The following is a 24,582-nucleotide window of genomic DNA, read 5'->3' on the forward strand; positions in this document are numbered from 1 at the left end:
ACCACTATGGACATGCAGGAGGGACCACAACTGTCTGTTCCAAATCACATTCACTGCTGTTTCTTTTTATATAAGAAGTAATTTGATATACATCATGCAAAGTTGGCTTCCTGACAGACTGTCACATGGTTCTGTTCGGTGTCTTAGATTCTGTCCATCAGGCTTCAGAAATGGTGTCCGATACTGACATTGTCCTGCTGAGTTCATCGGTTTTGTCTCTGATGCTAAGTCTTTCAGGCACTGTAGATTTACTTTATACATGTACTTAGCTAATGGCTGTTCCTTTGTGTGTGTGTCCGTCCATCCAGACATACATAGATGAGGTCACGCAGCAAAGTGTACCCGGATGGGACCGGGACAATTCTGACAAGGAATTTGAAGGAGAGGGTGACTATGAGGAGGGCATCCTTGCTTCTCATTGGTGGGAACAGCAGCCCAGGCAGAGGGGGGATCTAGGAAAATTACCACTGACTTAATGAAGGAACGCCCAGGAGAGATGCAGCTTTATAATCAGATTGACTGACTGTTTTTTTCACCCTATGTCCTTGATCAGGATGAGTGGTTAGAAGATGAGTTGATGGACTAGTGGTTTTCGTCACATTCAACTGATTAAGGTAAAGAAATCCCCCATGGTTTGCTTGCCGATGGAATGCTCCAATATGTTATGCTACCTGTACCTTCTGCATGCTGTGTGACCGGACAGTCCATTCTGCTCAGAGGTGTGCAGTACCCGATACCTAGCATAGATGAGCCATTCACCGGGGCACTCAAATCTCCATCGCACCTCGCTCTCAGAAATCTAGTGTGTTATGCCATCTAGTGTCATGATGTGATTCTTTGCTATTCTGGTTTGTACAGCACTTTGTGTCAACTCTGGTTGTCTGAAATGTGCTATAGAAATAAACTAAACTAACTTTGAACTAGTGCCAGTCATTTACATTGCAGGCAATGTATAACTTATTCTTTAGTTTTCATTTGTTATGTTATGGACATTATAGGTTGGGGACCTTCCACTAGACATGTGTTCCCTGATGTCAGAGGAAATGGAAATGACCTTACTCTGTTACTCTGTCTTAAACCAGGAGAACAGAATATTTTTATTTGTTATTTATGTTACTGTTTTAGGGTTAACATGAACAACCAAAGGATATTGATAGAAGAATTTTCTTTGAAAATCTATAGCCTGAAACTGATAGGTAGGATCAATCAGCTTAGCATCTAGTTGCATCAAAAATTAGTTGCAACCAAGCCATGTATGCCGAAAGCCGAAGGACCTGATCTTTGTACACGAAAGATTTTATATAAAACCTTTTTCATTGAGAACTGATTTTTTTGTATGATTGTTGGTGTTTTTTAACTTGTCAATAAAATATTTTTTTCCCCTAAATGTATAACCTGACTTATTATTGCCTATAATTATTGTCTGTACTCAGATCAATCATCATCAGAACCACTACATTATAATATACAACAGTATTTCAATCATTAAGGTTCTCATGACACAATCCATACATTCTTGGATGTGGTATATATTACAAAAAACATTAGATTTTTCCATTTTTGCGTTTAATTCCAGCTTACGGTATTGGACTTGTTTTTTTCTTAATAGATTTTGCATGTTGATCGCATCTGAATTTGTTCGACTTTCAAGAAATTCGAGTTCTAGTGAGTTCGAGAACCGAGGTACCACTGTATTTCTTTTTCTGTCTTTATATGAACATCAACTTACAAAAATCGCCTTTTGTTAATGGTCTTTTGGTTCCAGAAGGAGCAGGCTGAATTACATCTAAAGCATAGATTACTGGTTTTAGATGCTTGGTATTTATTCAAAATACAATACAATTGAAAGCAGGATCATGCAGTACCTGGAGCAATTGGGATATATTTATATAAGAGCATTTCTCTAGTGTCCGACAATGAAATTACTCTGCTAACCACTGAATAAGAATTGGTGACTCTTTAGTCACAAGCACAGCATTGTAACCTGTGGAGCCACACACAGTTTGAAAGCAAAAATTTAGTAAAGTATTATCCATCTGTCCATCCACCGAGTATAAGCATATGTAAGTATATTAGTATTAGTAATATTATATTAGTGTGCTATAGTAGCAATTACATATGCTGTACCATACATACCATACGTTGCACCGAACGATGGGCTTCAATGGGTTAAGAAACAGAAAGACTGCAGCCAATGGGGCGGCACCTGGGGTACGGACACGCGCCCCGCTCGCTTGTACCTCGCGGTGGGCGGGACTGGCGCGCGCTGTCAGCCATGGCTGCGCGGCGGGTTGCGTACCGGCGGGCGAATTAGCCTGAATTAGCTGGCTAGGCGTGGGTACCGCAGCTCCTTGCTTCTCTGGACCGGTCCACCCGAAATATGGCTGGCGTTATCCGAAGGCTAGACGAAACCGTGGTGAATCGCATTGCGGCCGGTGAAGTCATTCAGCGACCCGCCAATGCTATTAAAGAAATGATAGAAAACTGGTAAGAAACTGAGCTACTTGGCTAACGGCTAATAGTGATATTTCTCTGGTAATCATTCGATGATGTAGGTATAAATGCCGTACACGTAAATAATTTATTTTTTTCGGTATTCTGAATTCTCATTGAACAGCTAGCTGTATTGAAGTTTTATACGGCATTTTATCCTCCCATTTGCAATATATATTATAATTTATCCCAATTAAATACTTTTATGAAACAATAATTCTGACCACTCTTAGGGTGGACGAAGTGAAGTACGAAGCGAGTACGAAGCAGACTTTATAATTTAGCCCCTTTCCATCATATCTTTTGTAAAACATTGTTTACAAGCGTTCCCATATACCTGCTTAACGTGGATAGTGTTATTACAAATCATGCTTTAAAAAAACCTTACCTACAGTTTAGATGCGAAGTCCACCAGTATTCAGGTGACTGTGAAGGAAGGAGGACTGAAGCTTATCCAGATTCAGGACAATGGGACAGGTATCAGGGTGAGAGAGCCGAGCAGTCTGCATTTAATTCTTACGTAGTGCAATAAAGTACCACATGACAGTGCTGCCTAACATATGTTGTTGTGATGTTCTGTATGCCTGCACTGTAGAAAGAGGACATGGAAATAGTATGTGAGAGGTTTACAACAAGTAAACTTCAGAAGTTTGAAGACCTCACAGCCATCAGCACCTATGGATTCAGAGGGGAGGTCGGTGTCATAGGAGAGCACTTGTGTATTAGTGTCATAGCACAGTGTGTGTTATACAGACTTTGCTTCATCAGTCTTCACATATGTGTACAGTCACAGGCCAAAATAAGATGCTTAAATTTCTATTGTTATTGTGTACTTTGTTACTACTGTTTCAATATAACGACCTGCTAACAATGAAAATGGCTGCCAATCTGCATTCAGCTGTAATTTTTTTTTTGTTTTTAGTCATCCAACTTAATATTTCTTTCTTAAACCACTTCATCTGAACTACAAAAGCGATTGTCATGGTTGTTTTGTTATAGCTCTCATCTATGTTGCTTAATGTTAGTTATAACTTGGAATGAGCTTTTGAAATTGCTCTTATATGTGCTTTGCAGGCCTTAGCCAGTATAAGCCATGTAGCTCATGTGACCATAACAACGAAAACAGCTGATGGGAAGTGTGCCTACAGGTGAGGAAGTGTTTAACGTAAGGCCAGGGTAGCTGGCGGTCTGTGCCAACAGCTGCCAGCCTCAGTGTTCTCTCTCCCCCCTCAGAGCCAGTTACAGCGATGGGAAGCTAAAGGCACCTCCCAAGCCCTGTGCAGGAAATCAGGGGACCCAGATCACTGTAGGTGCCATGGAGGGCACAGGTTTGCCGAGGGGAAAAAATTGCTATGTGGTGTCACTTAAGTTTGTTAAGCACCCAGATGGAGTCCTATGCATGGGACAGTGAACCCGTAGTCCAGCTGATGCCAGTCATCGAGACACGGTGTGGGATGACATGAGGTGTTGTAAAGAGTCCACTACCTGTGTCCGGATGGCAAGCGCAGATGACATGGGTTCTATAATGTTTGGCGCACAATACAATGATCCTCCTTTGGTGTGGTCTGTCTTTGGCGACCAGAACCTTCATGACGTGTGGGGGTGCCCTTACGTGCCTATTGGTTCCAAGATCAGGCGACTGTGACATCTGCATGCCCCACATGCTGGGCAGTTGCACAATACGACCACCAGACCTCATGCAAACCCATATTGCGACCCCTATCAAACTCAAGTGCTGGTAATGCTGTCTAATGCGTCTATGAGGCATCCTCTGTATCTGGTGACTAGACATGCCAGCTCCTTGCAAATCAAATCATTTACATACCCATCGCTGGTCCGCACATTTACCAAATTACATCCAAATCAGACCATTACATCTGGGTGCTTAACTTTTTTTGTCTCTGAGTGTAATTTGTGAGCACTGCTTCTTCTGATGCAAGACTCCTGTTTTCTTTGTTTTACAGGGTTTTGAACAGTGTATTGCAGTTATAGCACTGTCAGACAATTTATAGACATAAATTAGCAACAACACTAATTATTGTACTTTTGCAATGTGACAGAATATTATATCAATTGTTGTGATACTGTGCGTCTGTAGTACCGACTGAACAGATTGATTATTCATCTTTTACTATTGTGGCCGATGACAGAAGACTGAGAAATATCCTGGTCATTCATTTGCATTATGATAGAATAGCTGTCACATATAAATGAAGCTGTTGAGGGCTTCCTTCATTGGGTGCGGGACTAGTGAGGAATGTTTGGGGAAGTGATGAAGGATTGGAGAACATCATTCTGCTACCTGCTGATGTACAGGAAGTACATATACCTCTGCAGGTAGAAGATCTGTTCTACAATGTGTCCACGCGCAGGAAGGCCTTAAGGAGTCCAAGTGAGGAGTACAGCAAGATTGTGGAGGTGCTGAGCAGGTGAGGGGGTGGTGTGGCGTGTGTGTTACCAGTCGGTGTAGGCCATCTCCCAGCTGCGGTGCTGCAGAAGTTTCTAGAGCCTCGCATGTGAAACTTTGAAGCCTAATTAATAAAATACTTGATAAACTAATGCTAAGGTCTTGAAATGTTTTACAGGTATGCTATTCACAATTCAGGAAAGAGCTTTTCAGTTAAAAAGGTATGTGTACTGAATTATATGGAGCGGGGAACCTCCTGTTTAGTAGAGGAGGAAGTTGGGGTTAATTCTGATGGTGACTCTGAATCTGTACCCTGTCAGCAAGGGGAGACCATGGCAGATGTGAGGACGCTGCTCAACGCCTCAACGGTGGACAACATACGGTCCGTGTTTGGCAACACGGTGAGCAGGTGCTGCCCCCCTCGCCTTTGCCCATTGCCCTGGTTCTATTTATATATTGAGCGAAGTATGGAAAGTAAATGTATTAGCTGTCCAGTTGGTTGTTGTGGTCCCCCCATGGCAGACACAGATTAACTTGCCTAGTTAATCCCCATTGTTCTTGTAATTTGGGTTGTGGGACACAGATGTTCTGCTGTTGCGTCTGGATGAGGGCTATGAGTAGTTTGAAGACTCTGAGTAGTTCTTCCAAAGGTATTACCCAGTCATGTAAGACTGCAGCCTCTGCCTTGTTTCTTTACCTCCCTTGTGGTGCCATTCTGACCTCCATATTTATATTATCAGCATGTCATTACAGGGAGCAGCCTGACATTGTGGCCAACAAACACTGGTTTTAGAAAAAACGAGAATACATTAAACCTAGAACAAAGCATCACCACAAAGAACTGATTATGAGTGTGTGCTGTGCTCTGTGAACAGAGAGCTGATCGAAGTGGGCTGTGAAGATCAGAAACTGAGCTTCAAGGTGAAGGGTTACATCTCCAATGCCAACTACTCAGTCAAGAAGTGCATCTTTTTGCTCTTTATTAACCGTACGTATCACAGACGAGGTCAGGTGGGAGATCTGTTTGCATGTCACTCCCTGTGTATGTTACTGCACTAACTGTGAGTGTGTGTTTATTCCTGGTATTACAGACCGTTTGGTAGAGTCCAGCGCTCTGAAAAAAGCCATAGAGACGGTCTATGCTGCCTACCTTCCCAAGAACACACACCCTTTCCTCTACCTCAGGTAACACAGAGTTAGCTTGGCTTTCAAGCTCTTAAGAGGTACTGAGCATGTGGCTAAGCGTGACTCTCCGTTCCCTCACTTCCCTCTGTCATGTCAATTCAGTCTAGAGATCTCCCCGCAGAACGTCGACGTCAACGTTCACCCCACCAAGCATGAGGTCCACTTTCTTCACGAAGACGCCATCATTGAGAGCATCCAAAGGCACCTGGAGGCCAAACTGTTGGGCTCCAACTCTTCACGTACTTATTTTACGCAGGTACTGTCCTCGCCCAGCTAGTGTGACACATTGTAATGGTAGATCTAACTATGTAAAAATATGATGTTTCTCCTTGTTTCTATGATGCAGACTCTGCTCCCAGGACTCTCTGGTTCCTCTGGTGGAGATGTCGTACCCTCCTCCAGTTCTGTGTCAGACTCCAGCCAGCGTATCTACGCTCAGCACATGGTGCGGACTGACTGCCGTGCCCAAAAGTTAGATGCTTTTCTGCAGCCCAGCGTGCGGACGGAGCAGCCCAGCGAGCGGACGGAGCAGCCCAGCGAGCGGACGGAGCAGCCCAGCGAGCGGACGGAGCAGCCCAGCGTGCGGACGGAGCAGCCCAGTGAGCGGACGGAGCCATCCAGCACTGAGGTCCAGTCAGAGGGTCCAGACCAGCAGCAAGAGGATATTGAGGATGCGGCACTGCTGGCTGCCCTAGAGCAAGAGGAGGCCAGCATCTCAGCAGACATCCAGGGATGTAGTACTCCTCTTTCAGACCTCTCCACTAGGTAAGGCTCTGTGAAGCCCTCTCTCTGCTCTAGGTGTGTGTCCATGAGGATTGCAGTCCCATCCTCCCTTTTCATTCCAGAAAGCGCGCTCGAGAGGGGACTGAGCAAGAGCCGTGCCCCGCTGCTGCTGCCCACAGACGTGTTATCAAGCTCACCAGCATTAAGGAGCTGCGAGCCCAAATAAGCGAGCTCTCTCACACAGGTGACTGGCTCCGCTGCTGCTACGTGGCCGATGCGAATGCTGCATTCAGCTTGTTTACCGGAAACAGTTGAACATAACATGACTGTGATCCCTTGCACTTATCATCCCCAGGCCTACAGGAAATGCTACAGAACCATACCTTCGTTGGCTGTGTCACTCCTCAGTGGTCCCTGATCCAGCACCAGACTAAACTCTACCTACTAGACACCACCAAGTTCAGGTCAGTATTGTTGTAAGAAATCCTCTTTATTTTTACTCATAATTAGAATGATTTTTGTCCCATTGAGTATTGGTTTCCCTTTAATATAGAGGGTGCAGCATGGTGGCACCCTAATTAGTCTGTTCTGCTGCCTTCCTGACTCTCACGCACCCTTTCGCTCTCCCAGCCGGGAGCTGTTTTACCAGATTCTGGTCTACGACTTTGGGAACTTCGGTGTTTTGCGATTGTCTGTAAGTTATATGTAAAACTCCCTCCCTATCTCAAAATCAATGATGTTAAAGATTTGCTAGTGCATTTTCTTTATAAAGCATAGGCTATGGCTGCATGAAGTCATGTATTCAGTTGCTGGGTAGCCAGCTCTGCAGCCAAATGCTGTGCGTTGATTGGTAGAGCCCGGCACCCCTTTACGACCTGGCAATGCTGGCACTTGAGATGGAGGAGAGCGGTTGGTCAGAGGAGGACGGGCCTAAGGAAGGTTTGGCCCAGTACATTGTGGAATTCCTGCAGAAGAAGGCAGAGATGCTGGAGGACTACTTCTCCATGGAAATCGACCAGGTGAGCTAACGTGCTGATTGCCATAGAATGAGTCCGGTAATGTTTATTCTCTCTGCTGAGTTTCCCCTCAGCTGGAGGGTCTCAGTGCTGATGTCTCTCTCTCTGACCGCTGACACCGGTCCCCCAGGATGGCAATCTGGTTGGCCTGCCACTGCTGCTGGATGGGTACATCCCTGCCATGGAAGGGCTGCCCATGTTTGTGCTGCGTCTGGCCACCGAGGTGAGCAGGACGGGGCGTTTTGCCGGATCAATCCTATCTAACCCGTTGTGGATATCTGACGGTGACTAACCAGTGATCATCGCCTTTGAAGGGCTCAGGCTACACACAAAACATGATTTATGGAGGGTTCATGATTTGCCTTTCAGTTCAGCCTTCTAGGCTGTTTCTGACACAGTTAAAATAAAACACACACCAGGCTAGGGCTGGGCGATATACCGGGTTTTTTGCGATATATCAATATATTTTCATACAAGATATGAGACAATATCGTTTATATCGATATAGTTTGTTGCTTTAAAATTATATTTATAGCGCCGCCACTTCGCCTATTTCTCCTCACCCTCTGTCTCTTACAAAACTGCGCCTTGGCCCGCCCCTCTCCGAAAACAACCCACCCCTCTCACTCACTCACTCACTCACTCAAGTCCTGCATGCAGCGACAACATGGAGACAGGCTCAGACACTAGGCAAGCTAGCGAACAGGAGCTGGCGGGTATTTCACGAAGCAGGATTTCTTGTTTAGCCACATAACTTGTCAGATTTCAGGTAGTCTGAGCTACATTTAAGTGGACGATTTTATAGTCCATTTAGCCCAGATTACCATACATCCAACAAGTTATCCGGCTAAGCAAGAAATCCTGCTTAGTGAAATACTCCCCTGGTTGGTAAAATAGTATATTCCTGTGTTCTAACATTTCATCCTAACCTATGGAAATGTCTTACCTTTGGGTACTGTGCATGCACACAATGAAATCAAGCCCCTTTTCTCGTGCTTGAAGAACCGCCCATGGATCTGTCCTACCTTTCGTTGCAGTTATGGCTTATTTCTGCGTTTTCAAAGTTCATTCATTTTAAAAAATTTTATTAAATACATTGATCACACTTTACTGTCAGCATCACACTGATTTATTATGCTGTATGTCGAATTACCTGACATGTTTTAACACTTTATCTTATAAGGTATTTCAGACTCGCAATGCCTGCTCACATTACATTAGTTTGTGTTTTTTAGACAAGTTACGTTTTTATTTTTTGGATTATCCGCTTTCAGTTTCAGCCCATAAAAATGACAATAACATTTTCTGTAAGACAGCACCGATCGATAGATATATCTGTCGAAAGGCAGTAAGGTAGGACAAATTGACATTTTTGAGCCATTTTTTCCATGTACACATATAGCTGTCTGTGAATAAGTGCCCGTATGACACTGAGGACATTTGGCTCTGACTTGGAACTGTCTATTTTTTATTACTTTATGGGAATTGAGATATATATATTGTATATTGCGATTCAGTTAAAAATATCAAGATATGATTTTCGGTCCATATCGCCCAGTCCTACATAAGGCTATTATAGTGCACCGTTTCACAAGCGTCGCTCGTTGCAGTAATAGTGTATTCGCCATTCTTATAAGTTGGGAAGTTTGACATTGTGACATGACCAACTTCTATCTTCCAATCAGCAGCCAGAATGTCAACGTTCAAGTTCAGCTTCCTAGTGACCATTTCAAGCTTTCAGAGGGCACAAATACTTAACTACAATTCATGAACAAATTTAAAAGCTACTTAAGACGTGATGATTCATTAACAAACATTGATGAACATGAGATCAGTATTTCAGTTCCATTATTTCATTTCTTGTTCCTTCAGTGATTCACAAACATTAATCTAATTAACTTTGGATAAAACAGGCATCACAATTCATCCGTGAACAAACATGGGGTCAGTCTGTACCTAAGACTTAGTTTTTAGTTAATACATAAGTAATAGCATAATATTACATTATTTGTTCCCCCTTAAGTAGTTACTGCTCTTACCATTAATTCCCTTTCAAGGTATGAAAATTGCTGACAGACTCTGTGCATTGTTTGCATCTAAAGAAAATAGTAACACCTAATTAATGTTCACCTGTTACTTGATCTAAAGCGACTATTGACCGTCCATACTTCTGTGGTATTGTAATTCTGTTTTTTTCAGATATCTCCCAACCCTAATCTTCACCTCTCGTTTTCATACAATTTTAGTTCAAAATCTAACTGTTGTCCACCATTCTGTACACTGCTCTGCTCTTCTGCTTACTGCCCCTTGTGCATGACCAAACTCCTAGCATTTGTCTCTGTACACCAGGATTCACTTAACTCTTGATCCATGTTTACATGCTTTCATAGAATTACTGTATAATGAAGTGTGTTTGCACACAGGTGAACTGGGAGAATGAGAAAGAGTGCTTTGGGGACTTCAGTCGCGAATGCAGCACATTCTACTCCATCAGAAAGCAGTATACCATGGAGGATGTGACTGGGGTGGAGCCTAAGGTAGGCCCTTCCCTTCTTGTTCAACCCATAGTCAGTCTACCCCTTGAAGTTCATCATTCTGATCCCAGTTCAGTAAGTAGACAATAAGCCCTTAGGTTGTTAGTCACCCAGTCATTTCTTTATACTGACCAGGAACTGCAACATCTTTGGAGGAACTGAAGCAGTTCAGATTAGTGCAGGCGTAGCTATGGTTTGTAACTTGTTCTTTGTAAAATAATATGCAAAAGTTTTAGGCAGTCAAAGAAAATGTTTAACCATATTTATCTTGGTAGCAATTTGTATATTTCCTCCAAAAAAATTAACATATGCAAGTTAACAGTAACCATAAAAAATAAGAATGTCATCTAAAAAATTGACTAATATTGTATAGGATGGCTAGATAAACTGCACTTTGGTTCCAAAACTCCTTAGGGGCACCTCAGCCACTATGTATTCATTCAAGTTATTTAATAAATCGTGTTGATTAGCCAAACAAGGTGGGGTAGCGATTGGACTATCGCTGTAAATACTGTACTGACTTTAGGAGAGGTTTTTACAGACATAGTTTTACATCAACATGAATGACACACAAGCATCATTTTCTGTGACTGCTGAAGACTTTTGCGCAGTGCTGTATCTGTTGACTCAAGGACCAATTCATTGCAGCCAGAGGATCAGGTTGGGTCATCGTGGAGGTGGGCTGTGGAGCACCTGCTCTTCAAAGCCTTCAGGACGCATGTCAGCCCCCCACAGCACTTCAGTCAGGATGGCAGTGTGCTGCAGATTGCCAACCTGCCAGACCTTTACAAGGTGTTTGAGAGATGCTAACCTGGAATGCTGAAGGAAAAAGAAAACTCGGAGATATCTGCAAGTGTTTATTTTTTTTTTTTTTAACTCAATAAAAATGTTTGATAATTCCTACAAACCTACACAAAAGCATGTGTTGGAGTGAGTATTGGTTGATTGGGGATGCAGTTTTGATGTAAACCCATCTGAGTGAAGGAGGGCAGTGGAGTAACTGAGCCCCCAAGTCATACACTCTTCTGGGAATGGATTTTCCTGTCTCTACTGGGATGCAGAATGGCAACTCATCAACAAAGATCTGGAAGAGTAAGGTATCCAGTGAATTTCTGTGGTGTGGAAAGAACGGACTCCATTTGCATTAGAAAGTGTACTTTTAATGTTGTAGCTGCCCCAGTCACAATCACTGTGGTCCTGAGACTGAAAATCCACTTGTTTCCCAAGCAGCAAAGATAGTTTGAAAAAGTACAGCATGTTTTCTTTTGTCGTTCTTTCCACCTCAAGTAGAACTCAGTACTGACAACCTGTCTTTAAACAAATCCAATGTGCCAAAATCCATGCAAGAACATCAACCCCATATATACACTTCATGTACAGTTCTTCTAAGAAACAATTTTAAATATTGCTCAATTCCTCACCAATGGAAACTCAATATATTGTTATTTGATTCTACATATGTTTAAAACCTAAGTGCACCCTATTTAAATACATAATTTGTACCAGAAATAACAATCCTTTGTTTCATCCTTAGTGTAGAAATGCGTGGCTCCGTGTAGAAGGCACTTGGTGGCTGGAGGCGGCTGCAGGCCACTTGGGGCCAGACTCATGCAACTTATCAAAAAAACTAGTTAAGCACCCAGCTGGAGAAACAAAATCTTGGTGAGTAACATGATGTGTAAAGCTTTCAGGGAGAAAAAAAAAAAAAAGCTCAAAAATCTGAATGAAAACACATTGTGATCCCCCCCCCTCCTCTCTCTCCCGTCTCTGGGGCTGGGTGGGAGTTTGCAAGCCAATGGTTCTCATTCATAAATGCAGGATCGGCAGAGCAGTGCATTGCTGTTACAAAGAACGCCTAGGGCTGCTCCCATTGGTGCAGGGGTGGTATTAGTGGGCAGGGCTGCCCAATCCAGGCTTACTGTTGGGACAGCATTGCGGTACGGTTGGCTTTCATCTTCTCCAGCCTTTTTACTAGATGGCTGTTGGTCATCTCCATTTCCTCTATCTTGTCCAAGGCTGTCCGGAGCTGGAGGTACAAATAACACTTACAATGCAGGTCTGCCCAGGTCTTCTAACTTACTGCTGTTTGTTCCAAACTCCTTAAGTTTAACTAACCTGTTAACTGAATTCAGCTTTAAAAATGTTTCTGAAAGATACTTACAGTAGCTTAATTCCCTTAAAAATAGGTGTAAACAGACCATAAGTAAAAGGAACATTTAACTAGCTCTCATTTGCACAGATGAAGGATTTAAGGACATTTGTAAGCATGTCACATTCTTACATGATGGGCCAATCGTGTCTAGTTATTGGAGGTTGGCTGGTACAAAAGTAGGGCTGCCATTAATGACTATTTCTGTGGATTGATCTATGGATTATTTTACCGATTGGTTGATTCATCTAAATGATTAGTTTTCCTCCAGAAAATCAAATAGTTTAGATTAATTTTATTTTGACAACAAACTGCATGCCACTGGAGGACTTTAGATAATGACACTGGCTTTTGGCATTATTTTTGCCCACAGTTCGATAAGCAGATTAATAGTATGTCTAAAATATTAATGAGATGCATATTGTGAGACACAAAAGTTAGTAATCTGTATAAATTCGGTGTATTCTTATGTTAAATTCGGTTAGCAGAGCATGCCACATGCTACTTTTTTGGTAAATCATGGAAGCGATAAGCACTAAAGTGGCGGTGAAGAAAGGGACAGATCAGCAACCAGAGCATCTTTTAGAAGAGGAGATACCGTGGATAAACAAGGTAAGAAGATGTTTGTGGTGAGGTGGTACTTTTTGCCAACACTTATTTTTGTAAATATAGTTTTCATCTTTATTTTAGATCACAAATAATTTTCTTTTATTTGGTATCCGTTTTCGTTTCCGTTTCAGTTTACGATAATAACTGGTCCCAACAAGCCCAATCCGCACGAACACACACATACTGGCCCCGTCAATCCACATCGATCAAGCCCAGATTTTAGCCTAAACATTTTCAGTAATTCAGTGGAGATTCTAAGGTAGCAGACAACTTCATGGCTTTAATAATGACTGTATTTAGCAGCTACAAGGACAAAAAATTGATCAAAAATTACCATTAGTGTGGAGAACTTAAACATTAATAGAGAACACTTATGGTGGTTTTGCTTATTCTGGCGATCCAGAATAGCGCCTGTGTGTTCCCTCTTCAGGTGCTTGTGCGTAGTGTTATGACCATGTGATTGGCATTGAACTTTGCACAGTGTAAAACCACCTATTTGTTTAGTGATAATTTGCAGTACGTAATGATCTTGGAGGAATTTTTTTATTATGAACTGAAGCGTTTTAGAAATCATAATGGTAATTTCATTAAAATAATTTTTAAAAACTGCGTCGATTTCAAATATTGATGTAGACGGATTTTCAGTGTCGACATCATCGACTACGTCGACTCATCGCAGCAGCCCTATACAAACGATTCTGGAAATCCCACTAGTGGTGGCAGTTGGTGTGAGTGTGTGGGTGTGAGTGGTCCATGTCTGCTTGTGAGTGTGTCTACCCTGTACCTCTCTTTGAAGCTTCCTCTTTTCAACTTTGAGTTCATCCTCGATTTTCTCAGAGTTGTCTGCAGCCATTTTGTATCTGGACACTTGTCCTTCAAGTCTGTTGGTCTGAAAGAGAGACTTTCCGTTAACTGAGCATGATGCATATCAGAGTTACTAAGGGATTTTTATCTTGTGGGGGTGGGTAGAGTGTCCGTGCCTAAATCGTAGTCCAGAGGACCAAGTCTCCATGATGAATTTAACACTGAGTACTACAGTACTACTTAGTGGTTAAGGGTGTTGAAGATGTTAAGGATGATGCCTTAAGGTTCCAACGGGGTACTGTTACTTGAACACTGAGGGTTAAGTACATCTAATAGCACTATGTGATAGTACCAAACAGTATTCCCGATAGATTTAATTACATTTTGTTCCATCGTTGCCATTTCCTGTTCTGCTTTTGAGAGTTTGAACTTGTATTCACTTATTTGTCGATTGGCATCTCCTGTTGGAAGAACCACATGGTAAAATCAGCAGTATGATTAGGATTGTTTCCTTAGTTCCGCATAAGCTATAGGGACAGATTTGAATAACATGAACAAGTGCAGCAAAACGAGTCATTAACCCTTTGTAAGCTGGAATATGTGAATAAACTGGGGAACTATAAACTTGACCAGCTAGAATGTGAACACCACCAAAGCAGCACACATGCTACACATGTGTTTGTGCATATATGACACAATGGCGGGGCTGCATAGGATTCATCTTATGTGTCTAGGAGAAACTAACTCTGCATCTCAATGAAGTGCAAGTCAGTCCCGTTCTCCAGCCGCTCGCTGTCTGTGAAGACGCTCTCCATCTTTGTACTCTTTTGCCTTTCCTCGTCCAGCTGCATCTTTAGCTTCCTGATCTGAGACAGGAAGAAATGCAGATTACCAAATGCATCAACACACTACTCAAATTTTACAAAACAAACCTACAGCTGTTTGTGGGAAATGCTCACTCCTAACAAACTTCATACACACAACATGGGAACGAGGTGATGAGGCAGAACGCCACTTGGCAGCTGCGTGACGCGGGTTAACTTGTACCTGAGCCAGGAGCTCCTCTTTTTCATCTGCTAGCTTACGTAGCCTAACATCTGAAACAGAGTAAACAAGACACATGATCTGGGAGCAGTCATGCTCAGTGAGTGTGAGCCAGTGGGATGAAACAGTTCATGGGTAAATTGTTGAGCAAGAGACCGAGTTAGAATGAGCAAATTGCCAGGTGGGGCACATAACTCAGCCTTACCTAATGGGCCCTCTCCTGCAGCTTCGAGCGCTTGGGCTGTCTCCTGTGTAACCACGGCGACGACCCCTCCCTCAGGCTCATGGCTGACGTCTCCATTAGGGGTACTCTCTGGGATGACCACCAACCCGTGTTTCTGTGGAAACCATATGGGGTGGGTAACCTGAGCACTTACTCAGCAGCACAGAAGATATGTCCTTGGTACTCGAGTCCACCACGGAGCATACTGGTTACCAGTGTAGCTGGGAAACCGTCACCCCAACTTTTTACACAGTGTGTACACAAAAACAGTCTGCATCTTATGATTAGATACATAGACCCACATACTGCTCAGTGACTTACAAACTCAGTTCATCTTCCAAATTGCATCAAAATACCACCACATTTATAAATTGTATGATTGCTGTAAGCATCACAAAAATAGCACAGACAAGCTATACAAAAATTGCTGTTTGACCCCTCTGGCTTTGGTATTAAGGAATGAAATGTGCGGCATCTGTTGATATGATTTCACTGACACATGTAAACAGACGTCTGCAGAATAAACACCGAGCTGGTGTTCTGTATCACTAAACAAGGTGCCAGGACCAGTGACTGGTCTTCAGCAGGGCAGCATGGTCCCACTAAGACAGCGGCTTCTGGGGGTAAATTAACCACCCTGGTAATCATGGGGGGAGTCATCTCCATGACAACTGGCCTTGCCACAGTTTCGGCAACCTACCTCTGCTGGCTTCGACTTCCCCTTGAGGTCAGCCAGCTCATCTCTGAGCTCATCCCTCTCACTCCTAATGCAGTCAAAGTACTCCTTCTGTCTCTCCAGTGCCTGGCCACCAGGGGGCGCACAACCACCAGAGGAACAGGAAAGAAAAGGCACAGGAGGAAGAGCAGAGAAAGCAGCGTGCATGTGGGAGTATGAGAGAGTGAGACTGGAGGCAACGCATGCAGACACATACGTCTTCCCAGCGAGACCAATAAAAACTACTGATGAAGCGAGATGGTTCCCCTACAGCAGGCAGGCTTTTCTAAGGCCCAGACTAGTTCAGTTTTTCCTTTGGGAGCCAGCAGGGGGCAAAACTATGAAGTGTCTCATTCCACAGAAAACCAACATGCTATACAGCATTAAGGTAAAGCCACACTACACCATTACCCTGGTTCTTAACCTAAACCAAATGTCACATACTATACAGTGTAAAGACTGTCATTTTGCTGTCCATGACATTTTAACAGTTAAATGCTACGAGCAAATCATTTATGCATCAATCTGGACTTTACTATTAAGTCTAAAGGGCTTTTTAAAAAATGTCCTCTATATTGTATTTCTGCTCATGCTAAATCGGCTTAAGGAGAGTTACAGTCTCTCAGCTAATTTGGGAAAAGGTGGGTGAGTGAATATATCAAACAATCATTTAAAACATGCATCTTCAGACTCGGCCATCCGCATGCTGACACTCCAGGCAGTGCAGTGCCGGCCCACAGTGGCCTGTTGGTGTACTGTGAGTGCAAGTGTATGTCACCATTGGGATACTTATGGCACCAGTTCCTGTATGTTCAACAAAGAGGGAGGCATCACCCATGCGAGAGATGGAGACTAGCTGGCCAAGGTACCACAGCGCCCCCTGCATGACTGCCTACCCCAATCTTTCTGTCCTTCCAGTTAATGGTTTCCTGCAGGTCAAACACTTCCCTGGTGAGGGAGTCTAACTTTTGCTGCGTTCGCTGATTCTCCTGTGGGATGGGCAGGGCAAGATGGGGAGGGATGAGTAGCAATAGACAGAGTGACACAAGAATGGGATGAACAGCGAAAGACGAAGAGCGAGATGGGAGAATGTAGGAGAAGAGCACACATTGCCCCGGTTTGCTGGGTGACAACATCTGGGAAAGTAGTCATCTCAGCTTAGAAGTTCTGCAGTACTCTGTCCACCTGACCACTACTAGCTCCTACAGTGGAGCTGTACAGACAGACACCGGGAATGTGTGAAAGCCAACTCCTGTCACACTCAGCTGTACACATTCACCTATCCATGTTTTAATGAACCGAAACCTTGCGCACCATCCTGTTTCAAGGACGAAATGCTGGACAGCAGCATTCCTGAGGAGGGAGGGGGGTCATAAAGCTCATATACAAGTTCCTTGATGGTTGTCTTACCTCAATGAGTTCATCTCTCTGCCGGATTCCCTCCTTGAGTTCATCGTGCTTATGCAGTAAGACTGTACATGTGTGCTTCTGTCTTTCAAGCTCCTGAAGACAAAAATATATCAAAAGGTAACCAAATAAAATGGTAGCAATATGAAGAGCTGCTACTGAAACCTTTAACAAAAAAAGTGTGAGTTATCAATTATGAATGAGTTACAGTAGTGGCCAACAATATTGGCACTCCTGCAGTTTTTTCAGATAATGTGCCAATTCTTTCACAGATGCTTCACTGTTAACATTTCCTTGTATTTCCTTTATTTGCACGGGCAAAAACACCAAATCTAATCTGATTTGTAATCTTTTACATGAATTTCCTCAGAAGGGTAGCACCTCCTTCAGGCAGACACCTGAATAAAATCTAACACTTAGTCTAGAAATCAGCCACTACCATATCAGGAGTGCTGCTGCGTGGTGTCTCTGTGCTACCTTTGTCTTCTCCTCGTTCTCCCTGTGCAGTTCAGCCATCTGTTCCTCCATGGCCTCGATGACATCCTTCAGAGTGTCCACCTGGTAGATGAGGTTGGCCTTGTCGTTGTCCAGCTGTGCATTAGACACCATGGCCTTCTTGTACTTCTCCTCCACCTCAACCAGAGAGTCCTGCAAGGGAACATTCTAACGTTTACACAGTTTTAAAAAATTATACATGCAGAGAAGCACAAGCCAGCAGCTTCACAGCAATGTTGGGGAGTCAAAATCCATACAGTTTTTGAAAGGGCATACACATGGAGGGTACCACTACGAAATCAAAGCTGAACATTCATCCTGCACAGTGTCGCTTCACTCCCCTGCACGCACGCGCACACACACGCACACACACGCGCACACACACAACCTTGGATGTGAAACTTTGGTTACCACGAACATTTTATCTCTTGCAGATCACTAAGGTGAATGTGAGGCCCCTGATAAAAGGATCAAGAAAGTACTGCTTAGATGTGCAAGAAGTATAAAAGAAGAAGCCCACCCTGACAAGGGGATGGACCCTACAAAGGCCCCAGGCAAGGAGCGGCATGCTGGGAATCTGGTTTGGGAGGGGTTAGTCATATCTGTAAGCATATGGAACCCTTTGAGAACAAGAGCTGCAGACCTTCATGCAGTCAAGTTTAACCGCCACCCCGCATACACACACTGAAAGACAGAGGCAGAGCCATCCAAAAGGACGCAGGTCACACACACGCAGAGCTGCCCAAAGCATAATAGCTAGTGACAGTTTGGCAAAGCAACCACCAAAAGGCACAGGCTCAGTGACAGGCAGTCACAGCTGCAGTGGGACTACAGGGATACAGCAGACTGGCATATCGTCCGGATCACATCAGCCCTGTGCACTACTGTGTCCCCAGTAACCTTGCACTGCTCAGCCCACAGCACAGCACAGCACAAGCACCAGTTGGTGAAACACACAGCAGAGCCACCACACAGTGCATGCACACTGACTGTCAGAAGGGAGCAGGGTAGTGAAGGCGAGAGAGACCCTCCAGCAGGCAGACGGAGGGTGTACAGAAGGCATGCTCTGAGCGTCAGCCCCTCTACCTTCAGCTCTTTGAGGCCCTGCATGTACCGCCCCTCTACATCCTGTATCTGGTCCTTAAGATCATAGATATCCTGTTGGGCAGAGAGAGACAAGCTGGCACACTTCACGGGGGGGGGGGGGGATGGGTTGGGGGGCGGTTGGGGGGTGTAGGCAGCCTGCTGCCTGGAAGCCTAATACCACCCCACAGAGAAGGAGGAACCCTAGACACACAAACAAACACTATGGTACCAAGTGTAACAGGACAGCCATGTACGTACACCTGGGGTGCAGCAGGTAAAGAACAGCAGAGAAGAGAGATGCTTCTCACGCCTGCCTCTCACAGAGGAGGGAAGAGGAGGAGAGTATCACACCACACAGAGTTGGGGGAGTGGCGTGGTTCGTACCCTGAGCTCGCCGAGAGATGCGTCGGGGTCTATCAGGCTGCTCATCTCCCCACTGCCCCTCCTGGACGAGGTCCCCCCCAGGGAGGCCAGACTGGATGCAGACAGACCAGGAGTAGTGCAGCGTGAGGAGGGCTGTGGAGAGAACAAAAGTCTGTAAATACAGACCCATGCAAAGGAGACAGAGTACATGTACACGTCGCACAGTTAGGCTGACCAGTGACATTCAGAGTACATGTACACGTCGCACAGTTAGGCTGACCAGTGACATTCAGAGTACATGTACACGTCGCACAGTTAGGCTGACCAGTGACATTCAGAGTACATGTACACGTCGCACAGTTAGGCTGACCAGTGACATTCAGAGTACATGTACACGTCGCACAGTTAGGCTGACCAGTGACATTCAGAGTACATGTACACGTCGCACAGTTAGGCTGACCAGTGACATTCAGAGTACATGTACACGTCGCACAGTTAGGCTGACTGATGGCCTTCCGTCTTAAACTAGAGTAGGTCTCCAACTCCAAGCAGATAAATGTGTTCCTGTGACGACATGTTATGTTTGTATCCCTATGTGCAGACGGCAAAACCTAGACCGTTGTGTTTACTATGGTAAAAATCAACTGACTGGCATAAACTTCACACTGTGCTGTAGGGTTAACAACTAAGGCTATGTCCTCACTGCTGCGTTTTCGTTTAAAAACAGTTTTCAAATGTAAACAATCACCATCCACCAAGGCGTTTTGACATTTTGTTATAACAGTTTTCCATGCACACTGAAATAAGTGGAAACAAATGTGACGTAGTTTATGGAGGGTGCTTTGTGATAATATTCAATAAATAAATATCACAGATTAAGATTTTGGGAAGTTAGGAACCTGTAGTACACATTTCCAGTCTTAGGATAGGGACAATAAAAAGCATTTAGGATTTTGGGAAGTATACAGCCCCATGACAGAACAGACAAAATGCAGTTATAAATGAGAATTCAATCGAAGGTGAGATCGATCTGACGTAACTTAGTTTGGATTTGAATGAACCAATCAGATGTTTTGTTTTGTTTAAAGCCCGCCCACTAAGTTTGAAAGGTGACTGACATAATTTTAATGGTTGCTGGTATCGTTTAAATGACCATTTAAGCAATTAAAATAATAATTTAAATAATAATTTAAATGGCAATTTACATTACATTCTAAATAATCATTTAAATGGTATTTATTTATTAAATATTGTTCCGAAATACCCTCCATAGTTATTAGTCTACATTGGGCATATGCACATCAACACAGTCATCAATAAATTAGTTTCTTTTTGCACAAATATGCAGCAGTCACGCCATTTCACTGCATACAGGTCAGCAACAGGAAACTGAAAGTAGCTCCTCGTCATGCTGGAATCCTGTTTACTTCCATATAGGGTAACCAGGTGACCAGTGAGACATTGAGATGTTGAAACTAGAGGGATCAAATCAGGGAAGGGCCACGTGATAAATAGGGACCAATTAGGGTACTTTTAGAGTCTATGTTTTCATAACTTGCCTTCCACTCATCCACACTGCAATGCTAAAACAGAATTTTCAGAAGGATACAGCTCTGAAAGCCTCAGCTTTTGGGGGCTGAAAACTCTGGTGTAGACAAATGGCAAAAACTGAGACTAATGCCAGTGTTTTAAAATGAAAAAGGTGGCAGTGTGGATCTAGGCTAAAAGTCTCATTCAGTAATCAGTCTTTAACAGATAATAAGTGCAATAAGAACATTTATCCTACCATGGAAACTGACACCAGAAACATGTAGACAAGCACTTTTATCAAGATAGAATCTTGCTATTTATTTCTTTCCACCTCAGTCATACAGGTTTGGCTGGTCAATCTGGACTCCACATTCTGCATATTTATTTGGCAGCAGAGCAGTGAAAGGCTCCACAAGGATAAAAATGGAGGGGACTTTGTCACTCACCCGACTGTAGGATGTCTCTGTGAACTGCTTATCACTCTTTTCATCCAGCTGAAAGAGAGACAAACACAGCACTGTTAGAGACATGCACAACAGGCTGCTATAAACTCACATGCCACACAGATTAAAGAGCACCATTTAATACGCCGGCTCAAAGTCCGGCGATGACGACCTCCACAGATCAGAGGTCTCTCAAAACTGTTAGCACATGCCATCCATCTCATAAGAAAATTCTGTAGGTAAAGAGTGGTCATGCTGGCTCCTTCCATGTTAATCTGTGAAACATAACTGAAGTTAGCTGAATAAAAAAGGAAGCTTCATTAAGTTCACACTGCAAGTACAGAAGACATTACTTAGCGGTTAAGTTAGCATGTCATTGCTGCATATTCAGAGCTTCGCCTCTGAAATACCCAAAAACTGCCCCTAGTGCTCCACATCTGACCAGCTCTAGGTGCAGAGGAGGCACAGAGGACCCCCCCACACTCACACCATCCAGGTCAGGAATGCTGAGCTCATCCAGGTCGGACACAATGCTGCCCCTGCGGTTGGAGCGGCTGAAATAATCTGCTGCAGTGTCACTGGAGTCAGAGAAGTCGGAGCACTGACCCAGAGTGTCCCAGAGAGAGAAAGGAAGAAGATAGAGTAAGACAAACTCACAAATGAGTAAATCTCGGAGCTTGACGGCACTACATCCATGTTCAGTGATCTCGTATACAAAACCCACTCAGGTGCATGCATGCTCTCAAAAACAGCAAGATTTCATGATGATAAACCTGCAGTTCCAGCAGTCATACACAGACAGACAGACACACACACGCACGCACACACACAACCTGCTTCATGTCCATGCCTATAAACCTGCAGGTCCAGCAGTCATACAGAGACAGACAGACACACACACACACACACACACACAACCTGCTTCATGTCCATGCCTATAAACCTGCAGGTCCAGCAGTCATACAGAGACAGACACACACACACACACAACCTGCTTCATGTCCATGCCTATAAGCCTGCAGGCCCAGAGGCTGCCTGCTCCCATTCTCCATTCAGCTGTCGGCACCGTGAGACGTCCCCCAGCCTACCTGTCCACACCACCCAGATAAAGGCCTCAGGCAGCATCCACCTGAGCAACACAGTCAGCCATGCCCCATGACAATTGTGGCGACAGTTTCCGGCCTCTGATCACTTTACAGTGAGTGCAGAAGCCATTCATTCCTGTGCAAGTTGCACCTGCGCCACCCTGCATGCACCACTGTCTCACCACGCTGCCCCCCCGGCTGCGACCGAGCCGCTCCTGGGACACGGTACTGGAGGAGTCGTCGTCAGAAGAGGACTAAGGGGATGATCAAAGGGGGAATGAGATCCCAGCCACATGCATCAAGTGCAAATGCAACGCACGATGCACCATGACACCACAACTACGGTAATCTCTTTGAGCATGAGCACCACTGCTATGAAGAGATCCTGCTCCTCCGATCACAGCTGGAAATGCGGTCTGTTAAGTCAATGAGTGAGTGAGCCGCTACAGAGTCCAGCAAATTATCAAAGAGGCCCATCTCATCAACTCCGGACCTCGCATCTCCTAACCCTCCAACTGAAGACCAACCTCTGTCTCAGGATGTTAAAAAGGTCATAATTCTTGATTTAACATATTGCTAAAATAAAGTGTAAGGAAAACACTATACACTCTACAGTCAGGCTACAGTCAGGCTTCATCACAAGACACGAACTTTGTTCGTTTTAACGGGGTCATGTTGTGAAGGATCCAGACTGGACAGCAGAGGCTGAACACAGTTCATGCTGGGAGTGTCTGAAACGCTTTGAAAGTTAAAGCTAGGTGAAAAAACCAACTGAGCTGCACACAAGGCAGGCAGTGGGTGACACTAGTCATACCCAACATTCCTAGGTGGTGTGCTTCATTAAAGAGCCTGTTACTGCTCATCACAATTAGGAAACATCTCATCCCATCCATCATCACTGATAATCTGGTGCAGGGATGCAGTGGATATACCCAGGAACCACAGGGCACAATGCAGGGTACATCCTGAACGGAATGCCAGCCCATCTCAGGGCACACAGATATACAGGGCTTTTTACAGAACCTCAGGCAGTTGGACCGCAGGAACATCACATTCCTGGCACACCGGGCTCTGCCAGTGGTTACTTCTATATGATCAGTCTGTTATTATTCACCACCAGTAGCATTATTTAGTCTTCAAGCAGTTAGAAAACAAATGTATTGAATACAAACGATGCGGGGAAAGACATACAAACATTTAACCGGAGAAAAAAAGGATTGATATGGTTTACACATTGCTGTGAGACAAACTGACCTGAGAGCAGTGAGGTAATATCTATATTAACCACCATAATAATCCATCAATCAATATGCAGTTTTTTCTGTAAACATTTTCCCAACAGATCACTGCAGATGGAGTTTTAAGTGCTTCGGGGGATTTTGTTAACTGCACTACAGCGAGATAAAAATGAATCAAATGTTGCACAATATTCACACAACTGAAAAAACATCGAGAAGATATTGTGGTTCGGACTAGTTAAGCCGTTTCGTTCTCCCATGAATGCGGTGGGACAGACGTGCCTGCTGGGGGCTTCTTAAGGCAAATAAGCCAGTTTGTGTCAGGGGAATGACAAGAAAGTACGTTTAAAAGAGGACCATGTCAAGACAAATATTCCACATCATGCAGGGGCAAGAGCAGTCTGTGTGTGTGTGTGTTTCGTAGAGAATCACAACAAAAGACGCACTCCACACTGTGTATTGGTAAGAGCAGAACCTGTAAGCATGTATCAGAGAGAACTACATCATAAGAGACATATCATATCATGAAGGGGTTAGAGCAGAGCATGTGGGTGTATTTCAGAAAGAATTACATCTAAACACACCATCTATGTGTGTTTTAAGAGAGAATTCACAAGAGATGCTCCATATCATGTCCGTGGGTGTGGTCTCACCCCAGGGCTGCATGCGTGTATGTGGTCTCACCCCAGGGCTGCATGCGTGTGTGTGGTCTCACCCCAGGGCTGCATGCGTGTGTGTGGTCTCACCCCAGGGCTGCTGCGGGCTGAACTAGCTGCTGAGGAGTACCAGCTATACTCAGAGGGCTGCGGGACAAACCAAGCAGATACAGGTTACTGTGGTTATCACCAGCCTCCCCCACCACCTTAAGTACTCGTCCACAAGCAAATCACTGTCCTGATCATGAGGGTCAGGGTGGTGGTTGGAGGGTCACAACACACACTCCTTGTCATAACGGCAGCACTTACAGTCCTGGAGCTGAAGGAGCCATAGAGGCCATCGTCACAGAGAGAGGCCTGAGAGCACAAAGCACAGC

At 44.3% G+C, this 24,582-nt stretch overlaps 2 protein-coding genes across 13 annotated transcripts in view; one reads left to right on the forward strand and one right to left on the reverse strand.

Moving 5' to 3' along the window:
* Window positions 1-2,228: 2,228 nt before the first annotated feature.
* On the forward strand, window positions 2,229-11,276 carry mlh1 (mutL homolog 1, colon cancer, nonpolyposis type 2 (E. coli)). Its single transcript, XM_023825703.2, has 19 exons — window positions 2,229-2,487; window positions 2,888-2,978; window positions 3,089-3,187; window positions 3,568-3,641; window positions 3,727-3,799; window positions 4,831-4,922; window positions 5,079-5,121; window positions 5,221-5,309; window positions 5,776-5,888; window positions 5,992-6,085; window positions 6,188-6,341; window positions 6,432-6,850; window positions 6,931-7,052; window positions 7,164-7,272; window positions 7,439-7,502; window positions 7,663-7,827; window positions 7,955-8,047; window positions 10,248-10,361; window positions 11,007-11,276. Exons 1-19 carry the CDS (start codon window positions 2,381-2,383, stop codon window positions 11,166-11,168), a joined length of 2,277 nt encoding a protein of 758 aa, XP_023681471.1. The 5' UTR covers window positions 2,229-2,380; the 3' UTR covers window positions 11,169-11,276.
* Window positions 11,277-11,496: 220 nt separating this feature from the next.
* lrrfip2 (leucine rich repeat (in FLII) interacting protein 2) overlaps window positions 11,497-24,582 on the reverse strand; it is a 28,041-nt gene continuing 14,955 nt past the window's right edge. For 4 of the 12 annotated variants that reach the window (XM_072717007.1, XM_023825691.2, XM_072717008.1 and 1 more), the window contains 17 exons: window positions 24,515-24,562; window positions 24,296-24,352; window positions 22,494-22,565; window positions 21,714-21,827; window positions 21,230-21,277; window positions 19,275-19,406; window positions 18,891-18,962; window positions 17,787-17,957; window positions 17,313-17,405; window positions 16,799-16,891; window positions 15,888-15,989; window positions 15,170-15,302; window positions 14,968-15,017; window positions 14,666-14,786; window positions 14,302-14,381; window positions 13,901-14,005; window positions 11,497-12,384 (listed from right to left, as the gene is read on the reverse strand). In XM_072717007.1, the coding sequence (XP_072573108.1) occupies window positions 12,274-12,384; window positions 13,901-14,005; window positions 14,302-14,381; window positions 14,666-14,786; window positions 14,968-15,017; window positions 15,170-15,302; window positions 15,888-15,989; window positions 16,799-16,891; window positions 17,313-17,405; window positions 17,787-17,957; window positions 18,891-18,962; window positions 19,275-19,406; window positions 21,230-21,277; window positions 21,714-21,827; window positions 22,494-22,565; window positions 24,296-24,352; window positions 24,515-24,562 (1,602 nt within the window). In that variant the 3' untranslated portion in view covers window positions 11,497-12,273. The remainder of the gene's footprint in view (window positions 12,385-13,900; window positions 14,006-14,301; window positions 14,382-14,665; window positions 14,787-14,967; window positions 15,018-15,169; window positions 15,303-15,887; window positions 15,990-16,798; window positions 16,892-17,312; window positions 17,406-17,786; window positions 17,958-18,890; window positions 18,963-19,274; window positions 19,407-21,229; window positions 21,278-21,713; window positions 21,828-22,493; window positions 22,566-24,295; window positions 24,353-24,514; window positions 24,563-24,582) is intronic. The other 8 variants (XM_023825695.2, XM_023825693.2, XM_023825694.2 and 5 more) reach the window with 7 other exon arrangements.

The sequence above is a fragment of the Paramormyrops kingsleyae genome, chromosome 9, assembly GCF_048594095.1.
Source record: "Paramormyrops kingsleyae isolate MSU_618 chromosome 9, PKINGS_0.4, whole genome shotgun sequence".
Taxonomy (NCBI): Eukaryota; Metazoa; Chordata; class Actinopteri; order Osteoglossiformes; family Mormyridae; genus Paramormyrops; species Paramormyrops kingsleyae.

Bases quoted from the DNA above. Each gene is read 5' to 3' on its own strand.
- mlh1 (XM_023825703.2), top strand. From the start codon at position 2,381: ATGGCTGGCGTTATCCGAAGGCTAGACGAAACCGTGGTGAATCGCATT. The intron at 7,503-7,662 runs GTAAGTTATATG...GTTGATTGGTAG, and splicing joins TCGGTGTTTTGCGATTGTCT to AGCCCGGCACCCCTTTACGA. The intron at 10,362-11,006 runs GTAGGCCCTTCC...AATTCATTGCAG, and splicing joins TGACTGGGGTGGAGCCTAAG to CCAGAGGATCAGGTTGGGTC.